The 22813-nt window shown below is 29.3% G+C and overlaps 2 protein-coding genes across 2 annotated transcripts in view; both read right to left on the bottom strand.

The window, feature by feature from the left end:
* Positions 1-7739: 7739 nt before the first annotated feature.
* On the bottom strand, positions 7740-11940 carry LOC132752892 (uncharacterized). The gene is made up of 3 exons (XM_060743293.1): positions 11822-11940; positions 10947-11146; positions 7740-10240 (listed from the first exon to the last, which is right to left on the bottom strand). The coding sequence occupies exons 1-3, from the start codon at positions 11876-11878 to the stop codon at positions 10075-10077; spliced, it is 423 nt and encodes a 140-aa protein (XP_060599276.1). The 5' UTR covers positions 11879-11940; the 3' UTR covers positions 7740-10074.
* A 97-nt stretch (positions 11941-12037) lies between these two features.
* The window catches only part of LOC132752902 (E3 ubiquitin-protein ligase rnf213-alpha-like), a 51046-nt gene continuing 40270 nt past the window's right edge, over positions 12038-22813 (bottom strand). The window contains exons 53-71 of the mRNA XM_060743309.1: positions 22411-22527; positions 21638-21739; positions 21328-21381; positions 20801-20998; positions 20441-20546; positions 19631-19665; positions 19080-19174; positions 18397-18550; positions 18062-18160; positions 17752-17926; positions 17166-17608; positions 16828-16870; positions 15585-15805; positions 15227-15356; positions 15016-15099; positions 14701-14887; positions 13867-14095; positions 12608-12682; positions 12038-12244 (exon numbers count right to left, since the gene is read on the bottom strand). Of these exons, the coding sequence (XP_060599292.1) occupies positions 12038-12244; positions 12608-12682; positions 13867-14095; positions 14701-14887; positions 15016-15099; positions 15227-15356; positions 15585-15805; positions 16828-16870; positions 17166-17608; positions 17752-17926; positions 18062-18160; positions 18397-18550; positions 19080-19174; positions 19631-19665; positions 20441-20546; positions 20801-20998; positions 21328-21381; positions 21638-21739; positions 22411-22527 (2754 nt within the window). The remainder of the gene's footprint in view (positions 12245-12607; positions 12683-13866; positions 14096-14700; positions 14888-15015; positions 15100-15226; positions 15357-15584; positions 15806-16827; positions 16871-17165; positions 17609-17751; positions 17927-18061; positions 18161-18396; positions 18551-19079; positions 19175-19630; positions 19666-20440; positions 20547-20800; positions 20999-21327; positions 21382-21637; positions 21740-22410; positions 22528-22813) is intronic.

Here is a 22813-nt window from a genome sequence, read left to right as displayed (position 1 = left end):
CAAACAGAAACGATTTTGACATACTGCATAGGTTCACAGGCTGGCCTGGTTCCATACTGGTTGCAAGGAATAGTCCCTTTCTTTACTGGTGATTTTTCGTTATTTCTGCGAATAAAGTAATGTTCGTCAGATGTCCTAAATTGCTGTGATTTCATCGTTTGATAAATATCTGTTTATTCTATCCAAATTTGTTGTGGCTAGTTGGTCGAAAAAAACCCCAACAACAACAGGTTGTCTTAAGGTTCATAAGGTGTCCCGTCAATTCATTTTATATTTTTTATTTTTAAAGCCAGTGCTTATTTACTTACATAAAGTAAATTAATAGTAATTAATTATAGATATTTATTTACTCACATTAAACCATTTATGAAATATTCATGCTTACAACTTTATACCTCTGATTAATAACAGAAGTCTTGAGTCCTGGCGCACTCCAATTCTTTACATACTGGTATGTATAACTATAAAGTAATTATGTGTATTTCAAATATCTGACCTTGTGTCTTCTGCTATTATGGTGACGTAATATCAGAAAATCTAAATTCAACAATATTTATTAAGTAACAAAAAAGAAACGAACACGCGGAACTATGTGATTTCCAAAAAAAGTTAAAATATGGACTTCAATAAAATGCGCAGCGCAGCTAATATAAAGCTAACTTCGGCATACCACCTGTTAATGATATACGACCGATTTACAGAAAAACAACACATCGTATAAACATGATTACATTTTGCGCGGACGGAAGCAAACAAATCAACAAATCAACAGTATAGTATACGAAAAGGGGAGGGGGGAATATATTTAAAAATAGGAAGCCCAACATAATTTAAAAAAATGTGACTTTATTCTATCATTATCTTTGTATTGACTTGTATAAAAACGTTTCAACGATGTGAGTTTATGTATAGGTTAAAGTTTATTTGTACATATTTACAAAATTAAATTGGTCGTCAGTACGTACTAGTAAACTTAAAACGGCTTAGTGTTTTAAATTAGTATTACAACAGTCGATTTACTAGACTGATTTTTAGTTTGCCGATTTACCAAAATAACGGTGTTACAATTCATTTGAAAAACAACAATCCTATAGACACTTTCATTTGAGCGATAACAGTCAGGGAAGATTTTTTATTTCCCTTACCGGATGTGACGTTATTGGGGGATAAAACTATGCAGGCCGCATAGAATGTTAGCTTATTGAAAAGTTAAATGCGTAAATACTGATCGTTCAATTATGATTATAACATGTAAAAATTTACGCATGCATACAAAAATTCAACATCAAGACAATAGAAAAAATACAAAAACAAACATTGAGATTAATTCTCGCTACGGAGTGAAACAGCGAAATTTCAAAGTGAATTTATTTATTAGATCTAGATTTTCTCTAATGTTAGGATAAAAAAGCCAGTAACTAAATCAAATTTTAATATTTTATAAACACCCATACACACTGAAATTGCCTATTATAAATTTAAATGACCATTTTCTGATTTTCTGTGTTATTTTCATTCCGGCGTATTTATGACAAACATGAAAATAAGATTGCCAATGTGTTTTTCAAGCTTTAATCGATCAATAACAGAATGCATTTTCTCAATACTTACTGATTCTTTTTCATTATGCCGTATTAAATTTTTTTTCAAAGAACCAGTGAAGGATATAATTTCATAATTATTCCGGAAAGAAAGAAAACCTTGTGGCATTGACTTTTATAATTTTAGATTCGCAACAGACGATAATTAACAAGATAAGTTTGATACGAAAATCTATTTTTATGGTTATAAAAATAAAGACTTTTTCCCAGTAACTTATTTCATAGATAAATAGATGTGTATATATAAGCGCCACTGGGCCGTAACATATTAATTAACAGTTTGCATGTACAAGCGGCACTTGGCTGTGATATCATAAATCAACAGGGTGCATTTGTTAGAGTTACAACATTACATCAGATTACGCCACTTTTGTTAGTTGTCAAAATATTTATGGTCCGAATTTTGTTATTGATCATCCTAGGGACTTTATTGGTCATGCCTTACTGATATGATACTCGATCCAGAGTCCTACCAACTGGCACAGTCAAAAATACGTAAAATTATAATTCAGTTAATAACAAATTTCTGTGAACGTGTTTCACAGCTTGTTTTTTGTTTGTTTCTTTTTTGTGTTTTTTGTTTCAAATATTTGATAAGCAGAGTATGAATTAAAAAGTATCAAGTTGATTTCTTTACCAGCTTAAATATATTAGTGTGATGTACGATTTTTTGAGAGTGCATTTTTTGGCGACACAAATAGTATACAGTTATGTACATTCAAAAGAATTTTTACTTTTTATGCCTTTACATTTTTTTAAAAAAATACATAGATTTATATTGTTGTTTTACTTTGTCTTAGTAATGCTTAAATCAAAATGATTTTTAATAAACCAGTATCTTGTAATTATTTTTATTACGCAGTCGTTTTTCGAAACTACAGAATCTTTACATTTTTGAAACTCAAAATATATTTTGGGTATTGTATATTAGCAGAGACATAGATACATTATCTATATCTCTGGTATTAGCAAGTAAGTACGATTAAACTGCCTGGTAAAATTTTAATTATTAAGAATTTAACGGAAATGGTCATCATGATCAGTTACCCAGCAATATGGTCTACTATTAAAACAAATCGTTAACCTTACTATAGTAAACATTTTTATTTATTTCACCATCCTTTTTATGTAATATCTTATTCAATTACACAAAAATTTGGCAATTTCAATCTGCCAATCTTACAAGAGAAAGGATTAAGATCTTTATAACTCTCTACTATTGTACTTAATCGTATCGGCATTGTCCACTGTATCCCCAATGGCGACAACTTGAATACGGTCTTAAATGAAAGGGTCTATTGGACAAAAAATAATTTGAAACACTAAATAAAATTAGTATCATTTTTATTCCTACATAATTTAGATTTTAAACAGTCGTGTCAGGGAACTTTGGCAAAGGCCTCGTACATATTGATGTGTTATATTAAAGTTATGTTTTAACTTCAGAACCATGTGAAGATGATCAAAATGCCGGTGACGTAAGTTTTTTAATTAATTTTTCGTTTCATTTTTTTCTAAAAATTGAGTGTTAACTATTATATGTAAATAATAAATTAGCAGTTTGTACATTAACGAGTTAAATTGATGAAATTATGCAGTTGATCACACATTGAGTTGCTTCCTTTCTATATACAGTAATTGCCTCTGTCTTGTGAAAGTACATACACATGGACATTTCTGCAATAATTTTGAGCTCATAAACGATATAATTATATTGTGATTTAGATACAATCCATGTCGATATTTATTTCTTAGGCTTGTGGAGATGGAAAAATATGTCAGTTAGTAAAGTGTGATAAAGATTCTGATGGCAGTGATGATAATGACTATGTCCTTGTTTGCAAGAAATCAGGTAAGAAAGGCTAAGACTCAATAATACTACTTATAATTATTGCTTTTTTTCAAATTTTATACATATTACATAACTTTCCTGTCATGAATCAAAACCAAGCAAAAATAATACCAATATTTTAAAATATGTTATTATATTGGAACAAAAACGATTCTTCCTTGTGTATTTGAACTCATGAAATTGTGCTTAAAAGGAACTCCAATGATGTCTAAAAGCCTGGAACACATGTAATTTGAATGTCTTACACAATAATAAACGTGGGCACTTAAAAGAGAAAGATATGAAATATGCAAAGGATAATTAAGAAATATACTAGAAGTTAATTGAAACTCGTATATAGTGCCATTCTATGCCTGGTTTGATTTTTCTTTTAATTTTGGGTCATTTTTCACAATTAGAATAAATATTCTTTGAAAACGGAGTGAGCGAATGATCTGCAATTTTGAACAAAACATATTCGGCTAGACCTATATCCGAATGAAGCATTTATCTCGGAAAATAATTTTATTTTTATGTAAAAAAACTCTTTGGAATTCATTTAATCATTGAATTCAGCTTTAACTCGAAAGAAACATATTAATCTGTTTATAATGTTCTTTTATTCGTATGAATTTTTTTTCATTTTCAGTGCACAAATAGGATGCTCTAAAAGAAAGACAAAATTTTATTTTATAATATTCATGATATATTAATACATTGTTACAGTTTATGTTTAGATATGAATTGCCACGTTAAATCTATAGTTTTGCGGTTTGAATCAATCACAGTTGAGGTAGTTAGTGCTAAATTGTCGATCATATTTAATATGCAGTTGCAACTTGGTTACAGGAGTTCAACAAACTAATTATTGCATAGATAACCTGATTCCTTCAATTTATATTATCATTAATAATAGCAATAAAATAAACTGTTTAATATGTTCTTAATTTATACTCTATGTTCCCGTAAGAATTTTGACATTTTAATGTGCATAAAGGTTGAAGTTTCGCTAATGATATATCAAAACAGACTATCATGAAGATTCATTTGGTTATATCAAAGGGCAAGGACACAAAAGAATGTCTTATCATCCTAATATTTAGTAATCAATCTTTTGTTTGAATACACAATACCTAATAATTACCCAATTGCAGTAACATATTTTGCTTTTAATATTCAAAAACATTTAACTTGAACAAAACATTTTAATCTGGAACTGATTGATATAAAGAAACTTTAACGGTGATTGTCACATTACGATATAACGAAATGTGCTCCTTACTTGTATGTATTTTCTTTCGGACGTCAGTGACAATAGCTTAGCAATTTATGTTCTTGTTTTCCTTCATTTGGTGCAGTACCTGTACTTATCCCGTTACTCTAACCATCTTTATTTCTTTTCTTTATTTGTTATTTCAGGTTACAAATAAAAGCGTACATGCTGACAAACAATGACTGTACTTTCGCATAAAAAATGTATAACGAACATCAGAGCATTACAAATCTAGGGATCATAACATTGTAAGATAATCATTTATATTGTAATAAACATGAACTTTGTTCTTCTTTTAGTTTCTTTTATGAGAGATTGTGTTAAATCCAATTGTTTGGAAGGAAACTATACCAATTATTCATATAAAAAGATTGACATATTAATCTCTCTTCTTTATCCAGAAGGGGCGTCAGTGGCCAAGTGGTGAATGTCGTTGACTTCAAACACTTGCCTCTCACCGCTGTGGGTTCGAATCCCGACAAGGACTTTGGACTATTTCATGTGCGAAAGCTATCTAGCTAGCATACGGGACGTCGGTGGTTCTACTCAGGTTTCCGTTCGTGCATGCCAAACAAAAAATGCACTGAAGGGCACCTGAGGTCTCCCTCCACCAGTAAAGCTTGAACGTCGCCATATGAGCTGTAATGTGTCGGTTTGATGTAAAACCCAATTAAACAAACAAGCAATCAATCTTTATCCAGAGAGAATCGGGTATGAAACAGGTATTTATGTGCACTCGTTGGCCGAGCAAAAACTATTTGTCTTATAACATTTAGTCGGTTTCGTACCATTTGTAATGCGAGCAAGTTTAGCTAAGTATAAATTGATTTACTATAACTTTTAAGATAAACAACGTAACTTAGAATCTTGACATTAGAGAATTCATGTAAACTAATTATATATTTTATGACAAATTGATTGTTACAGGCAAAATTAAGCTTTCCTTAAGATTCCAAGTGATCTTATTTGTATAATTTTGCATGTATTACTTGCATGTTCAAAATCAAAAATCAATCATTGAATCATTACATGATCATAAAAAGGCATTATTTTCCAAACTGCCAACTATATGTACTTGATAATACTGTTACATGTGAAGTTTATCATGTAAATTAGAGCAACATACCTTCAGTTCCATGCTTATCTTCATGAAAATATCAAAATGTACTTAAAAGTAAATGATTGTGAAATAAAGGAAGACCGTTGCAAATTTACAATGCAAAAACATGCAAATATAGACCTTAATGTGCTAGTCATGGAGTAGAAATATATTGATTCATAGTGATGAGTCAGTCATTAATCGAACTTATTACTAAATAATGACCTGAAAAGAAGAACGGAAAAAATGGTGACATCTGACGTTCAACAGCCACACAAATGCTGCGCAATAAAAAATAATTTAAGCATTTATTCCTTATTCAGGTGTAAACAGTAACTTATTTTTTGAAATAACACTATTAAATATATTTTTAATCGAAAGAACCGGAAACAATTATTCATTTTATGCACACGCGTAGATAAATCACCGTTATGAAGTAGAAGTGTGTGTTTCAGTTATTCACAGTATACACTGCACAGTATAAAAAGTATTGAAGCCAATGATAATTCCAGAAATTTATTTGCATTCTTATACAATCTATTATGATCTTTTTATTGATTATTCGTTTTCCAATTATAATCATTAAAAAGGCTAACCAGTAGAAATTGATATCTAAAATACGAACAATCTCTCTCTCTCTCTCTCTCTCTCTCTCTCTCTCTCTCTCTCTCTCTCTCTCTCTCTCTCTCTCTCAAGCATTATTTCAAAATAAATATATTCTTATACCAATTTACATATATTTAAAGGAAAACTAAATACAAGTAAAAAAATCAACGATCATATATTCCAAATTATATTTGTACAATGAAAAAATAATTTATATTTTGAAATCATTTAACATTGTACAGGAATATATCGACAGGCGGATCAAAAACAATCCCTATCGTTGATTGCTTCTCATATACTAAAAGAAGAAAAAATAAAAATAACAACTCAAAAAAAATATCAGTTCATAAGATAAAGGTTTGACATTAATAGAAATAAACAAATTGAAAATAAAAAGACAAAATCAGTTTCAGAATATAATTGCATTAGTAAGAAACATGATAATCACTTTGATAATACACATATCAAAAGGCAAAATCTTAAAGCCATATAAAATTACATAAGTTTACAAAGACCTAAACTTTAACAGTATATACGCAATGTGTAAAAGGCCTAAAATTGTAGCCTTAAATACACTTTATGTAAATGGCTTTATGTTTTACCATAGAAAAGGATTATGTAATTCGGCCAACTCCTTTCAGGTAAAGAGATATACAATATTAAAAAGTAAGATATTTCTAATCATAGGAAAACACAGAATAAATAAATAGGTCAATTTGGTTGCTTTAGTGACACACATACATGTATCCAATTATGAAATTCTCTGAATAGTTGAACTATTCAACTTAAGGGACCAAACTCTTTAGATAAATGAAATACCTTTATAAAATAATCCAAAGCTTTTCAGTCATAGACATTCACAATATAAAACAATATCAAATATTTTAACACATATAAAGACGCAGTATAATAAGAAAATCCCTTCAACCAAAGCAGAACTGAATATGGAATATTATATCGTTTCCTTGCATCATATGAAAATACAAAATCTGCTTAAAGATATAAACAATGTAAGAATTCTTTATCTGTTTAATCAAACACAGACAGCATGTAGAGTTCACAATACTTTAAAGAGCCAAATAGTATACATCAGAAAGAAAATCACAATAAGAATGTCCAAATCTTTTCAAACAGACACATATACAAAAGTAAAAGTTCAACTTCTCAAATAATATAAAAAAATAATCAATTTGACCAAACTTTATACAGCACAGAAAATCACGAAATTAGGTCGAAACCTCCATTTTGCATAGAGATACATAATATGAATATCTCACATATATGCAAATGATGTTTAATATGTTTAATCATACAAATAGAAAATTACACAATCATAAAAAATAAATATTTTAAACAAAACATATATACAATTACATGAACGTTTATCATATATGTTTAATTCGTATGAAGACGAATAAGTCTGAAATCATAAACAGGTACCAAACGCACACATGCAACTCAAACATATTAAAACAACAAAATAAAATATTGAAATAATATTGTCACGTTCATATAAAAACAGTTTTGAAAATGTCAAATCATAGCACGAATATTTTCACTCATCAATGCTGCACTTCTAGATTTATTTTATCATTTTTTATTTCATGACTTTAATTATGGCGATGTTAACTATATTTCCAGGAATGTTTCATGAAATTATTATAAGTAAGAATATGTACAATATATGTAGCTTCCGTTTCAATTTTATTATTGTATATATGAAAGGTGACAACATACTTCATCACACTTGCATTCAGCATTGTTGAAAATACTGTTTGAATTATTTTGCAATCTTGATAGTAGTATATGTTAAAGTATCATAATTAAGCATGTTAGATAGACATAATTACAATTGGAAATATATTGGAAGAAAAAAATATAGCAGTTTAAAAATATAAATTCACGAAATAAAGATTTAAAATTAATAGAAATAAACAAATTGAATATAAAATGACAAAATTAGTCTCAAAATATATATTTGCATAAATTTGGAACATGATAATTAATCACTTTGATAATAGAAAAACACGATGTCAAAAGGAAAAATATTATAAGTAATAAAAATAACACAATAATAGAAATACCTAAAATTTAAACCGTATATACGCAATGTGAAAAAATGCCAAAACATTGTAGCCTTAAACACACATTATGTAATTTGTTTTAACATAGATACACTACGACCAACTGCTTTCAGGTATAGATATATACAATATTAACAGGTCAAATATGTCTAATCATAGTAAACACACAGAATAAATAAATAGGTCTATGTGTTTGTTTTAGAGACAATCAGTACCTGTATGAAATGGTGAAATGCTTTAAATAGTTGAACTATTCAATTTAAGGGACCAAACTCCTAAGATAAAAAAATACCGTATAATAAATAATCCAAAGCTTTTCAGTCATAAACATTTATAATATAAAACAATGTCAAACATCTTAACACATCTGAAGACACAGTACGAGAATAATAAGAAACATCCTTTCAATCAAAGCAAAGGAATATAAAATATCCAGCCGTTTTCACGCATCATATGAATATACATAATCTGATTAAACATAAAAACAATGTTAAGATGCTTTATCTGTTTAATCAAGCACATACAACATGTAAAAGATCACATTTTTTATATTAATGTGCACTGTACTATAAAGGACCAAATAGTATAAATCAGGGAAAATCACAATATGAACGTCAAAAACTATCAATCAGAGACATACACAATTGTAAAAGGTCAATTTTTCAAATCATTTAAACAATATAAGTAAGCCAAACCCTTTACAGCACAGAAATATACAAAATCAGAAGGACGAACCTCCATTTTACTTAGAGATGCATAATATGAACAGATCATAAATATATGCAATATAAGGATGTCAAATATGTTTAATCACACAAACACACATTTTATAAGACAACAATATTTAATACACAATGAAAACTTCTAAATTGTTATAGTACATACTCATTATAATTTTAATTTTAAACAAATCATACAGACACTCGTACGCATTCGTATTATATATGTTTGAATTAAATGAAGACGAATAAGTCTGAAATCATAAACAGGTACCTTACTTACACATGCAATTCAAACACAAATCAACCAAAAATAAAATATTGAAGAGAATATTATCACATATATTACAGAGTTTTGGGCCACGAATATATTTATTCATCCATGCTGAACTTTCATATTTACTTGATCGTTTTTCTATTTCACTTCGTTTACTATGACGATGTAAACTACATTTTCAGGAATATTTCATGACATTATCATAATGAAGAATTTGTACAATATATGTAGCTTCCGATTTTATATTATAATGGCAGATGTCAAAGGTGACAATACACTTCTTCACATCTGCATTCAGCATTTTTGAAAAAAAAAACTTTTCAAATAGTTTGCTAACTTAATAATTTTTTTAGGGATATAACTATATCATGCTAATTAGACATATTTACAATTGGATAAATGATATCATGAAATTTGAATAATAATCAAATCAAGATATAACCTAGAAAACAATACCTCAACCATAAAACATCCAGGAAAGTAAATTTACCACTTTAAAGTTCATTTGATATTCTGTCTTAAAAAAACAGAACAATAACTATTTTATCCCATGTTATTACTGAAACAACTCGATGTATGTCCGTTCAAATTTCAGTTTCATAATTATTCTCAAGTCCTCTTGATTCCAAACTCTTTGAAACAACAATCCACATATGCAGAGAATGAATGCTGAGGACAGAAGTTGGGATATCGTGAACATCTACATTTAGTCCGTTTAGATCATCAAACGCCGTAAGGCAGTCCTTCAGTCTGAGAATTTTAAAATATAACGCAATGTAAAAATTATGAAATAGAAGCTAGTGTTTATAAAACAAATAGATATTTTTAATGAATAGATACTTAAGTGCGCTTTTTATATAGCTCATGAAACAAGATGAAATGAAACTTTTCCAACAAATAAAAAAATGTGAATAAGAATTTAGATGAAACATATATATTGTTTGAACTAAACACTTACTTAGCACATTCCAATCAATCTTTTGTTATAATTAAAATAACCCATTTTGCAAGACGTTTCGAAAAATTTGAGAAGAAGAAGAAAAGGCCAAAGGTTGCAAATTCTAGCTAACACGGTTGGTGTTAAAGAACATCATACATCATTTGCGAAAGAAATCTGTCAAAGTTCCTATCTTTTAGGAGTGTTTTCATTGAAAAACTTTTTATACCGATCTAAGGGCGCACTTAATTGCATTATGTGTTTTTAATAATAATAATAATAATAATAATAATAATAATAATAATAATAATAACAATAATAATAATAATAATAATAATTATTATTATTATTATTATTATAATTAAAATAAAAAATAATGATAATGATAATAATAATAGTAATAATCATAATTATATATTAATATCAATAAATAATAATAAACGATACTAATAATTATGAAAGAAAATAAATCAAAAAAAATAAAGACACAAGTTATAAATTTTAACTAATGTAACTCACCTATATTGACTTTTATCAAAGTAATCTTCAGCATCTTTATTTTCCCTCTTCGCTAGTTCCAGCATGATAAACTCGTACAATAATTCAAGCAGCTTTGTCAGGCGTTCCTTTGATAGACTTTCCGCAAAATTTTCACATATTGACATGATATCTTCCGGTAATGTCTCGTGGTATTCACTTTCAATGTTTTCGAATATGACCTAAAGATTATACACAAAAAGTGTGATATACAGTTCTTCATCCATGATAACGTTTATCTTTAATGTGTTTCTTTATAAGAAACTAATTAAAGAGTATATAATACAAGTAATTGTAAATATAAATAGTTTGTGTAAGAAAAGTATTAAACGTGGATTGGTGTACAATGGACACATTTTCCAAAGAAGGTATTTCAAAGATTGATAAAAACAATAGAAATGTTTAATTCTTAAAAAAATATTTAAATATGAAATGTTAGTAAAGTTTCAAGTTATTTAGTGTCTAAACATTTATATGATGATCAATTATATTTTGTTCTAAAAACACGTAAGTATCTGCAACATAAATATATGTTTTTTCGGATCATGAATATCGCACTAGCCAACAGCATACATACATATATCATTATTGTGTGGTTTGAAATATTGTTTGATTATACATGCTTTCAACAAATATATACATTTTTACATACCCTGTTTACACACCAGTTCACTTTTAGATTTTATAAAAAAAAAAAGGAACAAGTACAAGTGAAATTCTTAAATTAGCTTGGTAATGAGTTAACTGTAAATATAGTATTACTCGTACATTAATCTAGCTTGCAAGTTCACTTATATTTCAGGATTGCCCTTTATATAACTGAAAAGGTTTTATAAGATTATATTGTATAGAAGTACCTGCACTTGTTTGCCTTGTCTAGCCATTATATAAGATCTATGGAACGAAATGGTCATCCACAATGATTTGACATGCTTCAAACGACAATGTTGCTGTATCTGTAACAATAATCATCACACATTACATTTTCACTTCACATCACTGGTATCATAAGATTATTTTTTATCATTCTTTAGATATTATTTCTACTACTAAGATTAACAAAGACGTATTAGTTAAAAAGTACAAACCTTCGATGATAGCTTCGTGCTTTTAAGTTGTAACTTTCCAAGCATATATTCATGCAAAGAATCGCCAGGTTCACCGCCCGTTATATTTAGGAAGTTAATTGCAATATCCAGTTGAGAAAGTAGTTGACCTAGGCTTGGAACGTCTTGTACTTGGTTACATAAATCAAGTTTAGCACCAGGATCTAATCTCTCCTGTGATGACAGTTGAAACAATTGTAATTAAAGACGTTGCACACAATGCATTAGCAATTTACAATACAAATATTCTAGCAAATTAAATAGTTGTCAGTATTGAAATATCTAGATGAAACTATTTTAGAAATTCAAAATAATTTAAAAATAACAAAAAAATGTATTTTTATTATACATATTTTACAATAAATAAATTTATAAATAAATAAATAAACAAATAAATGAATAAATAAATACATAAACAAATTATATAATAAAACATAAGCAAATAATAAACGAATGTTGATTAATAATTAGTATAAGTAAGTGTTGTTTGAAACAAATGTGTACTTATAAATCCAACGGAAAAAATCATTGTTAAACCTGTGGAATTTTGGTGTGCAAAATGTCAAGCTGACTTGCGTCGGTCATTTCTGATCTGTAAACTATAAGGTCAATCTGAAGAAAATATAAATGATAATATGATAATATGACATAGGCCGCCTTATACACTTTTAAACGTTTCCATTAAAAATCTGAAGGAAAATCTCTTTGGTTATTTAAAAACAATGACAATTATCGTACAATAAGGGAAACAGATAAGCATATCAATAAAACATTCTAAGACATAACGCTGGAAAATACTTGCGTCATAATCTGTTTTACTCTGTAAATATCACATACAATACGAAATAATGTCCCTTTACTTTTGTAACAAGTATCTGATTCAAATATGCATTTGCATTATCACATATTTATTTAGTACATTAAATTCCCTAAATCAAATACAACGTATCATGTCATTTTGGTTAAATATATACTCGTATTCGATAAACTGTCGTAACATTACATCTTCTATATTTGATGGTAACGTAGGTCAAAATGTATTAGAATATGGTGGGGGAAAAGGAATAAGGCATACATATAATTAGATTTTATTTCAATCTTGCCAAACATCTTCACCTCATTTATAAAAAAAGACAAATTTTCAGACTTTTATCCAGCTTTCCAATGCTTTAACATAGTATTTTTTTTCAGCTGTACTGTTCGACAACTTAAAGATGATTATCCAAAGTCAAAATCATTATTTGCTACAACCAATTTGCAAGACGTTAAGTCGGATCTGAGAAGAGAAAAAGGCCAAAGGTTACAAATTCTAGCTAATACGGTGGTTGTTAAGGAACATCATATATCATTTGCGAAAGAAATTAGTCAAGGTTGATATCTTTTGTGAAGGAGTGTTGTCATTGAAAAACTATAAACCTTTAATACCGATCAAAGGGCGCAGTAAATTGTATGTTTTGTCATTTTTCATTTTGGTAGCATTTTGCAGTGATTGATAAATAAAACAGATTTACACAACTTTCATAACATTTAACACTGAACATTTTTTTACATTCATCTGATAGTGAATTTCAGATAAATAAATAACATTCACTTGTATAAATAAGACGCACAACATCTATACAATTTATACCAAAGATATGGAGGATAATATAATATACATATGCACGAAATTCACAGATTATACGTCACATTGCACTATATAATACCCACCCTCGTAACAAATAAAGCATTTATCATTATAATTATAGTATATAGTCATTTGTTTGAAAAACAGAACACAATAAATATTTAACAACCTTGAAACGGCGGTCAAACGCAACCTTTGACTTTGTCGAAATAAATCTGTCTATTATACGTTTTTGTATCGCCTTAAAGTCATACTCATCACTAACGATGTGTGTGGAACTCATTGTACAGTTTTCTAAAATGATCGGTAGTAGATCTTTCTCTGGATGGAAGTTTATCAAATGAGCAGCTGTTATATCACGAGGTTCGACAACCGAGAATACTTGCTTCATTTGGCCGCTATGAATAGTAAAAAAGTGTAATTATAAAACATTATCAATAGTCAAATAAGTGTATTATAATGCTGGACTATTTGTGGAATAAGTTTACAAATCAACGATTTTCAAAGCAATAAATATCACTTTATTAACGTTTAATTCCGACTGAGCTCAATATGGAAAGCATTTGATAAGTCATACAGGAGTGGCAGGTTCGATCCTTGGGCATAGGAGAATGTATCGTTGACAATTGCTCTCGGACACTCATTTGTTTGGAAGGTAGTTGGCCTCATGCGGAACAAAATGTCATTAATTTTGTAGATCTATTTGGTGGACTGACCGCCGAGATATGTTTAAAAATGTACTAAGATATGCACAAAACAAAAAAAAAATGGTTTTTAGTATATTTTAAGCCACTTTAACTAAGCGAGTATTCCTGACTATGTTTAGTATGAGAAAATAAGTTTAATAAAACAGCTAAATAAAGTAACAAAATTCAATAAATTTAAGCAATATGATTATCTTCATGATGTAATATATCTTGTCTAACTAACTGTTTTTTCCCCTCTAAATAATGATTTAGTATTGTTTTTATAGTGTTTTATATCTGTTCGATATAACATTTACCTTAATGACGATATGTATGTCTCTATAAGCTCGTTTTGAAGCCGTAATAGAAAGTCCAAAAGAGCAAAGGTACAAATGCCCTTCCCATCCATCGCAGGAAGTAAATATGCCAATTCTGTTTCATCTGTAAAGCGCATATTTGCCCATTCCAAAGGTATTGCTGTTCTACCTTTGTCAGTCGTGAAGTCTTTTTGGAAAGTAATAAAAAATGCATAAATGTTATATACTGCTCTTTATTTACCACTCACAAATATAAAAAAAATAGTGACAAACTAGAAGATAATTGTTATTAATAAAAAAATTGTGTAAACATACCGTGGTATTTCAAAGCGTTTCTGACAGTATTCCAAGCTTCAACCATGTCCTCAAGGATTTTTGTGTCTTTACCGGCAAATACATCTGTAATATAATTAATCTTAATGTTCGATCGATAATTCGGATCAAATACATCTCAAATGAAAGACAGATTAAAATTCAACTTTAATAATAAAAAATGGCACGATAAGGAAATCCAAATACGACATACCTTCTTTGATTTTTTTAATTGTAATTTCTGATGCCTCTGACTGGTATATCTTTCTATTGTATCGTTGTATTAACATCTTGTTCAGTTGAATAATACTCGGAACAAACCGCAATGCTTCTAGTGCCTGTATCTTAAAGAATCACACATCATATTAATAATTAATAAGACGGCTTTAAATGTTAATTTTTTAAAATTATTATTATTATTACAACAAAATTGGCTAAAAATGAGCAGCTTTAAAGTATACGATACTCTCTATGTAACTTACATACAATACAATTGTACTGTGTTTCACTATCTATTTTAAGAATATGTTACATAAAATAGGTTACATTTGATTGATTATATCAATAAATACCTGTTTTAAAAACATGAAAAGAACAGTAAATTTCGTTTCGCCTGATTGACATGTTTCCAAATGTCGTTGAAAAGCCTGTATAAAATGCTCAACCGAGACAGGTTTTCGATAAATCCAAACTAAGGGATTGTCAGAAATTTTACTGTCTTCTTTGTTTTCTTGCATATTGTCATCTGCTTGTCTATCATTCAACACTGCCAAAATGCCTGTGGTGCTGGTTTCTGTATACAAAAAGCAATAAGAATATAGCATAAACATTTGTAGAGCAAATGTTGTTGAAAAAATGAGGCAGTTATTCAGGTTTCTTTCATAAAGACGTATGTTGTATTTTCTTTATAAAAATAAACTTTCCTTGATCTTAAGATATACAAGGACATTCCAAGTATAGTCTTAAAAAGGTTTGTTATTAAAAATAAACATATCGGTATATGATGAAAACTCTAAATAATAATGCATTTAACCTTTCAGTAGCAAATAAAAGCCAATTAATAGGCAAATAATTTCAAAATCTACAAAAACCTTTGTTTATTATTGTGGTTAAATTTATGTTTTTTTCATTTTCCTCTTGTCAGAATACAAATGTTTATGGATTTCTGTAAACTTGTTGTCTACAAGACGAGCGTATGAAAATTGGCATCAACATGTGGTTTCATTTTATATAATTATTTACATGGTCATGGAAAAGCAATTTATTATGCATCCAATGGTATGAAAATCACACAAAGTTTATTTCTCATTATTAGTGTATTGTGATTTTATTTACATTATCCCCTTTTCCAAAAATTGTAAAACCAAACTTGTGTGTATCATCTGCCCAGCAGAAAATCAGAGCCTAATCGGTCGAATGTAATGTCGGCATCAATTTTCTGTGATAATTTTAGTAAGATAATGGAATGTGATGGACCAATCATTTAACTATTAATTTCCTCAATATGCAATTGAAAATCACAAGTTATTGAAATGTGAAAGACACAACAGACGTTGCTAATCTTGCAAATAATTATTTTGGAGTTAGTGGGATAAATACAATATTGTGTGTAAAGCGACGAAGTAACAAATAAGAAATAAGTTTATTTTGAGGACATTTACAGATCAATGAATGAAATATTTAAAAAGAAGAAATAAAAACATTGTCTATGTCTTCTTTTAAATTATATTTTATCAGTGACAGTGCATTGGTTTGCAAGACTTTCCGAAAAAAATATACAAAGGATTCTAAAAGTATTCTGAATTTTTTACATACCTTGTAAATGCTGTTTGGCTAAATTCAGAGTGGTTTTCCTTTCCTAGTTAGAAACATATCAATATTCAAAGGTAAAAGATCAGAAGTATATTTAATTTTTATATCATTTTTACTTAGAATATTTATAGTACATCTACGTATGACGCCGATGCATCCTTTCAGAAAGTTACTATCATTTTTTCAAATGAATCATTATTTTAAAATAAGAAATTCAAACTTTCATGGTTAAACAAATAAAATGAATTACTTTCTGTGCTGTAAAGGAATTCCAACAAAACTTCATTGACATCAGTTCTAGTTATCTGCACAAGCAAGTCATAGAGCAAAATATTCAATACCTCTAAAAAACGAGAAAGAAATAGTTTGGCAAATTCTTCCTCCCAGCGGCCTCGTCCAAGCTTAGTTTCCCAAGGTTGTTCTTCTTTTAGAAGATCATCATTACTATGTCCAAAACATTCAGCCTGTGTCTCATCTTCACTATCGCTTTCATCTTCAATGCGTTGCACAGAAAAGGTGTGTTGCATACCTGTACCATCATCATCATCATCATCATTAGCAGCAGCAGTCGCAGCGCCATCATAAATATCATTATCATCATCATCATCATCAGTAACCATAGTGGTATGTGGATGAAAATCTGCTGCATGTTCCTCATGGTCATCTTCTATGTCTTCATTATTGTCTTTTTTGTCAGACTCTGAGTCTGTGAGTGTAAGTCGAAGTTCATCTGTATATAACGGCAACGACTGCCCAGGCCATTTTTCTTCAGACGACTCAATGCCTGTAATATTCATGTTATAATAAGTTATTTCATTATTGTATAAGTTATAGTAGTTATTGTCTATTGTTAAGAAATATAGAAAATGTCATTTATTTGTCAGTTTTTAGGTTCTATTATGTTTTTAGAAATTAAAACGTACTTACAGTCACTTTGTATCCCTGTTCTAAGAATAGAATCTATCAAGCTATGCATTAAGAGTAGGACTTCGTCTCTGTTAAGCGACATACCGCTCATGAGATCTTCAAAATCAATAAGGATATGATCCCATACGAAAATGCGTATCGATTTGGGTTCTTGTTTAGCCATAGAAGCAACATCCTTAAACATTCAAATATTATCATAACCAGATAGTGATTATATATCTACGTTACTAACATCAAAGATGGTGTTAAATATTATTTGATATTTTTTTAATTAAAGTTACACACATGATAATGTGCTCATCTACTGGGCACACATACCGCTCATGAGATCTTCAAAATCAATAAGGATATGATCCCATACGAAAATGCGTATCGATTTGGGTTCTTGTTTAGCCATAGAAGCAACATCCTTAAACATTCAAATATTATCATAACCAGATAGTGATTATATATCTACGTTACTAACATCAAAGATGGTGTTAAATATTATTTGATATTTTTTTAATTAAAGTTACACACATGATAATGTGCTCATCTACTGGGCACACATGAAAACAACACTTAAATTCAAGACAAAGTTAGGCTTGTGAAACTCTAACACTAAGCAATCTTTAAAGAAAATTATTTATTATCATAAACACCAACATTTTGTGAATTTCCGCATCCTAAATACATCGACAAATGGAGTAAGCACTTTAACAATGCGTTTTGCAAAGCACTCAATGATCGTTCTGGCACCGCTCCTGGTTGACGGTCTTGAGGATAACCTAAGCAATGGCCTTTCTGTGAGCGATCTGATCTACAAATTTAAACATGAAATGCAATTTTGAAAACAAAAATAAAAGACAGACATAGTTGTTGCATCTACATGTCAAAATGCCTAAAAAAGATAATATCTGGCTGGGTTACCTTGACCAACACATCTTAAAGAACGCAGTTTAACATTGAGGGATATTATCTTTAAACAAATTCATTTCAAACGTTTAGTCGGTGTTAAAAGAGTATGAATATAAGCTTGCACTTTTCAGAACTGTTCATGTATGAAAGTCTCAATTAGCCTTTTCAACTTTGTTGATTTGAACTTTCTTCAGAGATTCTATTTTCTCTATCTTAAAACATTTTTTTTGCGGTTTTAAATCTATATCTATTTTTCTCTTTAGGAAGAGACTACGAGAGAATATATGTATCTCATTTAAATGCCAAATAAAGGAAACTTCGCAATGAATTGTCATTATATGAAGGGATCAAACCCAAGCATCATCACGTTTTCTAACAAAACAACCTAGTTCAGCAAATGGTACTAAAGATTTTAAGATCTGAAAAGATACCCATCATCCGGTTCATTTCCACTGTGCAGTTTATGGGACTTTCCACCAATATCAGCTCCACATAAACATTTTGCTTTCACCCAAGGACGTCCGCACTATGAAATACAAAAGGAAACATAATTTCATATAATTTTTTGAAACTTGTTATCACAAATTTTAAAACTATAAATACGAATAAGGGAATATAAGGCGCATTTCGATATTTTAAAAATGAAAATTGAATAACCTGTTACAAGTGTATGACTTTAAACAATTTTAGCTGTCTAAAAAGTAACTTCATTTAGTAAGTTTATATCATTATAATTATGCTTCAAGGAGGTCAGTCAAGATTTCATAGTTTGAATGTTTTTTTTTTAAAATTAAGACTTTAGAACTGGTATAATTGATACATAAAGAATTAAACATTTGTATATAATTATTCAATTAGCCTTACCTATTCTAAGAATTGTTATATATTAAAACAGAAATTCAAGTCATATCCTTTTTTTACACATAACAATGATTTTAGAACAAGAATGCCAGTACAAATTCATAACGAAGTGTTTTTTTACCTGTCCTATCTCGTAACTGTGTCCGTTCTCACATCCTTAAATTGAATTTGAACCAAATTAAGTTTTTATTATTTGTTAAATTTCCCTATCAATGAACGATTCCTTGTGATACAAAACCCAAAAACAAGCACTTTACGCATGATAACTACCATTATACATCTTCTGTAACATATTAAAAATTTTTGCTGAAGAACATGTTCAATTTGAACAAAATGATACAAAACATGCATATCCGCTGTTCCTAAACAGCACCTATTGAATTATTTTAGTGCCGAAATTGTTACCAATTATACGCAGTCGGAGAAAAGTAATCAGTCATTGTAAATAAGCGCACATCTAGTTATAATTATGATTCAGTTTTAGCAGATGATAATTCCAAAACATTTGAACTTGTAATACTATAGAAGCACACAAGTTTCAGGAGATTTAATATCTTCCAATAACATTTGTTTTAAAAATATAGAAACAGGAAACCTCAATTTGTATATATAAAAGCCTATCATCAAAACATACCTTTTATAAAGAGTAACATGAAAAAGGTTTTGCATCATTTTCACATTTGGACAACTGTATCAAAGTATTGTATTTTTTTTATCTCTATATTACATTTACCTCAATAAAGAAATTATAATTCGAGTAATTTCGTCTTTAAAATTATCGCAGGAAACATTAATAAATAATTTATCAAAATACTTCAAAGTAATATTAAAAGTATATTCAATGTGTATGTTGTTTTACTTCGTTCATTTACATTACAGCAGACGACAGTTATCTGTTAATGGAAATAACGACGAAAGTAATAAAACGTACTGTAATACATGGTTCTTTCACCGAAAAAGGCTCTGTTGGCTTCATCCATCAACTGTTGTCTTATCGTCGCTAATTCATCTTCTGGCATACATGGTAGGAATACATCCTAACATAAATAATTAAATTCAGTATGACTGACAGTTTCATGAACACGCATAAAAGAAAGGTAAAACGTTCTTGGTGCTGCTATTTCACTTTTCCTCTAACGTTTGTTTAGAATTAGCTGCAACCTTGCACAACCGATACTTAAATGATAAAGTAATGCGATTTATTAAAGAACTTATAATTTCTTTATCAACTAAATGAACAAAAAATATATACAACATATATCAAGCAATGGGTTGTGAAATTAAGATTTACCTTTAAATCTCCAGGTTGAAGAGCTAATTTGAATAAAGGTTTCAAGACGCCCTTGCGAGAACAGCTAAAATGTTTAATAACACAGAGCCAGTGGAACAAAATGCATTTTATGCTTATATCACGATCTGCATCTGTTCCTTCTGAGACTTGTAGATTATATTTTATATGAATATTCTCATCCAATGCCAAGAATGAAGGCTGGAAATATCAAATATGAAATTTATTGTTTTGTAAAAGTAAAACGATATTGTTTTTAATAATCAATTTATCTAAATTACAAATTTGTTTGTTTGTTTGTTTCATTTTACGCCTTTTTCCAACAGTATTTCAGTCATATAGGCGGGAAGTTTCCTAACCAATGTTCCTGGAAAGTTACACCAGTACTAGACTACCTTCCTCCGCGCTAAACTACCAAATCATCTCCCGGGGATCGAACCCACGCCAGAGGTAACTTGATTAGTAAATTACAAAAATAAAACATGATTGCAAATGCATTTTTATATTGTTAAAATACATTAAAAACATACTTTTTGACATCTCTGTTTAAACTCTAGTGCGATTTCTTCCACAAGTTTGTGTTCCTTAAACGAAAGTAATAGACACATGTTTTTTTTTAAAAGAAACATTATAATTATATTCATCGTTGTGCAGTACATATTCAATGGGACAACAATATTCATTAAATCATGTGTTCATAGATCCTTTTGATAAATGACAACAAGTTGTTTATTGCAAGAAATATTTATAAAATATTTGTTTGTAGGTTTTATTACAACTAACGATAACTATTATCACTAAAAAGTAGATATTTGACAGAAAAACATCATTATATTATACCTCTGTTGTTGTTTCAGTGCCTTTAAGGCGATGGTGAAGCAGAAATTCCCTATGGACAGCCAATTCGAACATTACGACTAATGTTTGATTTTCTTCTCTCGACTGAAACAGGTAAATGAGGTCATGCGAACAGTATCAGTCCATACAGAAATAAATGAAACTTAGTTAAACTGATGATAAAATGAAAAAAAAACGAATTCTTGAGAAATTAAAGGCACTTGTACAACACTTCTTAATTAATAACATGTTATAAGTAACACAAACGGAACATCAAAAATGATCATAATCTTTAAAAGAAAGAAATGTTAAAAATGTAATAAGCAACGAAAAAATATGAGCCGCGTCATGACAAAACCAACATAGTGGGTTTGCGACCAGCATGGATCCAGACCAGCCTGCGCCTCCGCGCAGTCTGATCAGGATCCATGCTGTTCGCTATCAGTTTCTCTACTTGTAATATGGTTTGAAGGCGAACAGCATGGATCCTGATCAGACTGCGCGGATGCACAGGCGGTTCTGGATCCATGGTGGTAGCAAACAAACTATGTTGGTTTGTCATGACGCGGCTCATATAGTCATGACTGAAACTGAACAATAAAACTATTGTTACCGAATATTTGAGATTAAAAACAACACAAATTAATGATTGAGGAACAAACATGTTTATTTATTATGCAATAATTGGAATATATTAAGTCGCGGATTTATAAAAGTCATAACTAGATAATAGGCAATTAAAAATGATTTTTTTTTGTAAATATTACACATCTTACTTGAATGTAAGGAAGCACTTTGCTCTGTTCACTTTCAATTAAAGATGTCAGTAGAAGACACTTTATGGTGCAATATTCCTCACCACAGGCTGTGTACATATCAACAGTGCTTGTGACCTGTGATCAATTTTTAATATCAGAATAAATTTTGATCAAAATACATTATTATATCATGAATACCATTCAATCTGAACTTAAATATTGTTTTTGTAACTGTCTATCTTAATTTCAGTAACATTACTTGGTTTGAACCAAAAGTTTGCATTAAACTTCAATAAAGTTAAAAAATGGGGATATCGTTTATAATTTTAAATTATATAACGTAAATTCAAAAGAAAATATTACCAATTTAGCATGCAAAATGTCACAAATTTAATAACATGACCGTTACAGACATTTGACA

This window comes from Ruditapes philippinarum, unplaced genomic scaffold (assembly GCF_026571515.1).
Source record: "Ruditapes philippinarum isolate M1 unplaced genomic scaffold, ASM2657151v2 ctg421_1_1_1_1, whole genome shotgun sequence".
In the NCBI taxonomy this organism is placed as follows: Eukaryota; Metazoa; Mollusca; class Bivalvia; order Venerida; family Veneridae; genus Ruditapes; species Ruditapes philippinarum.
This window is presented reverse-complemented; position numbering and strand designations above follow the sequence as displayed.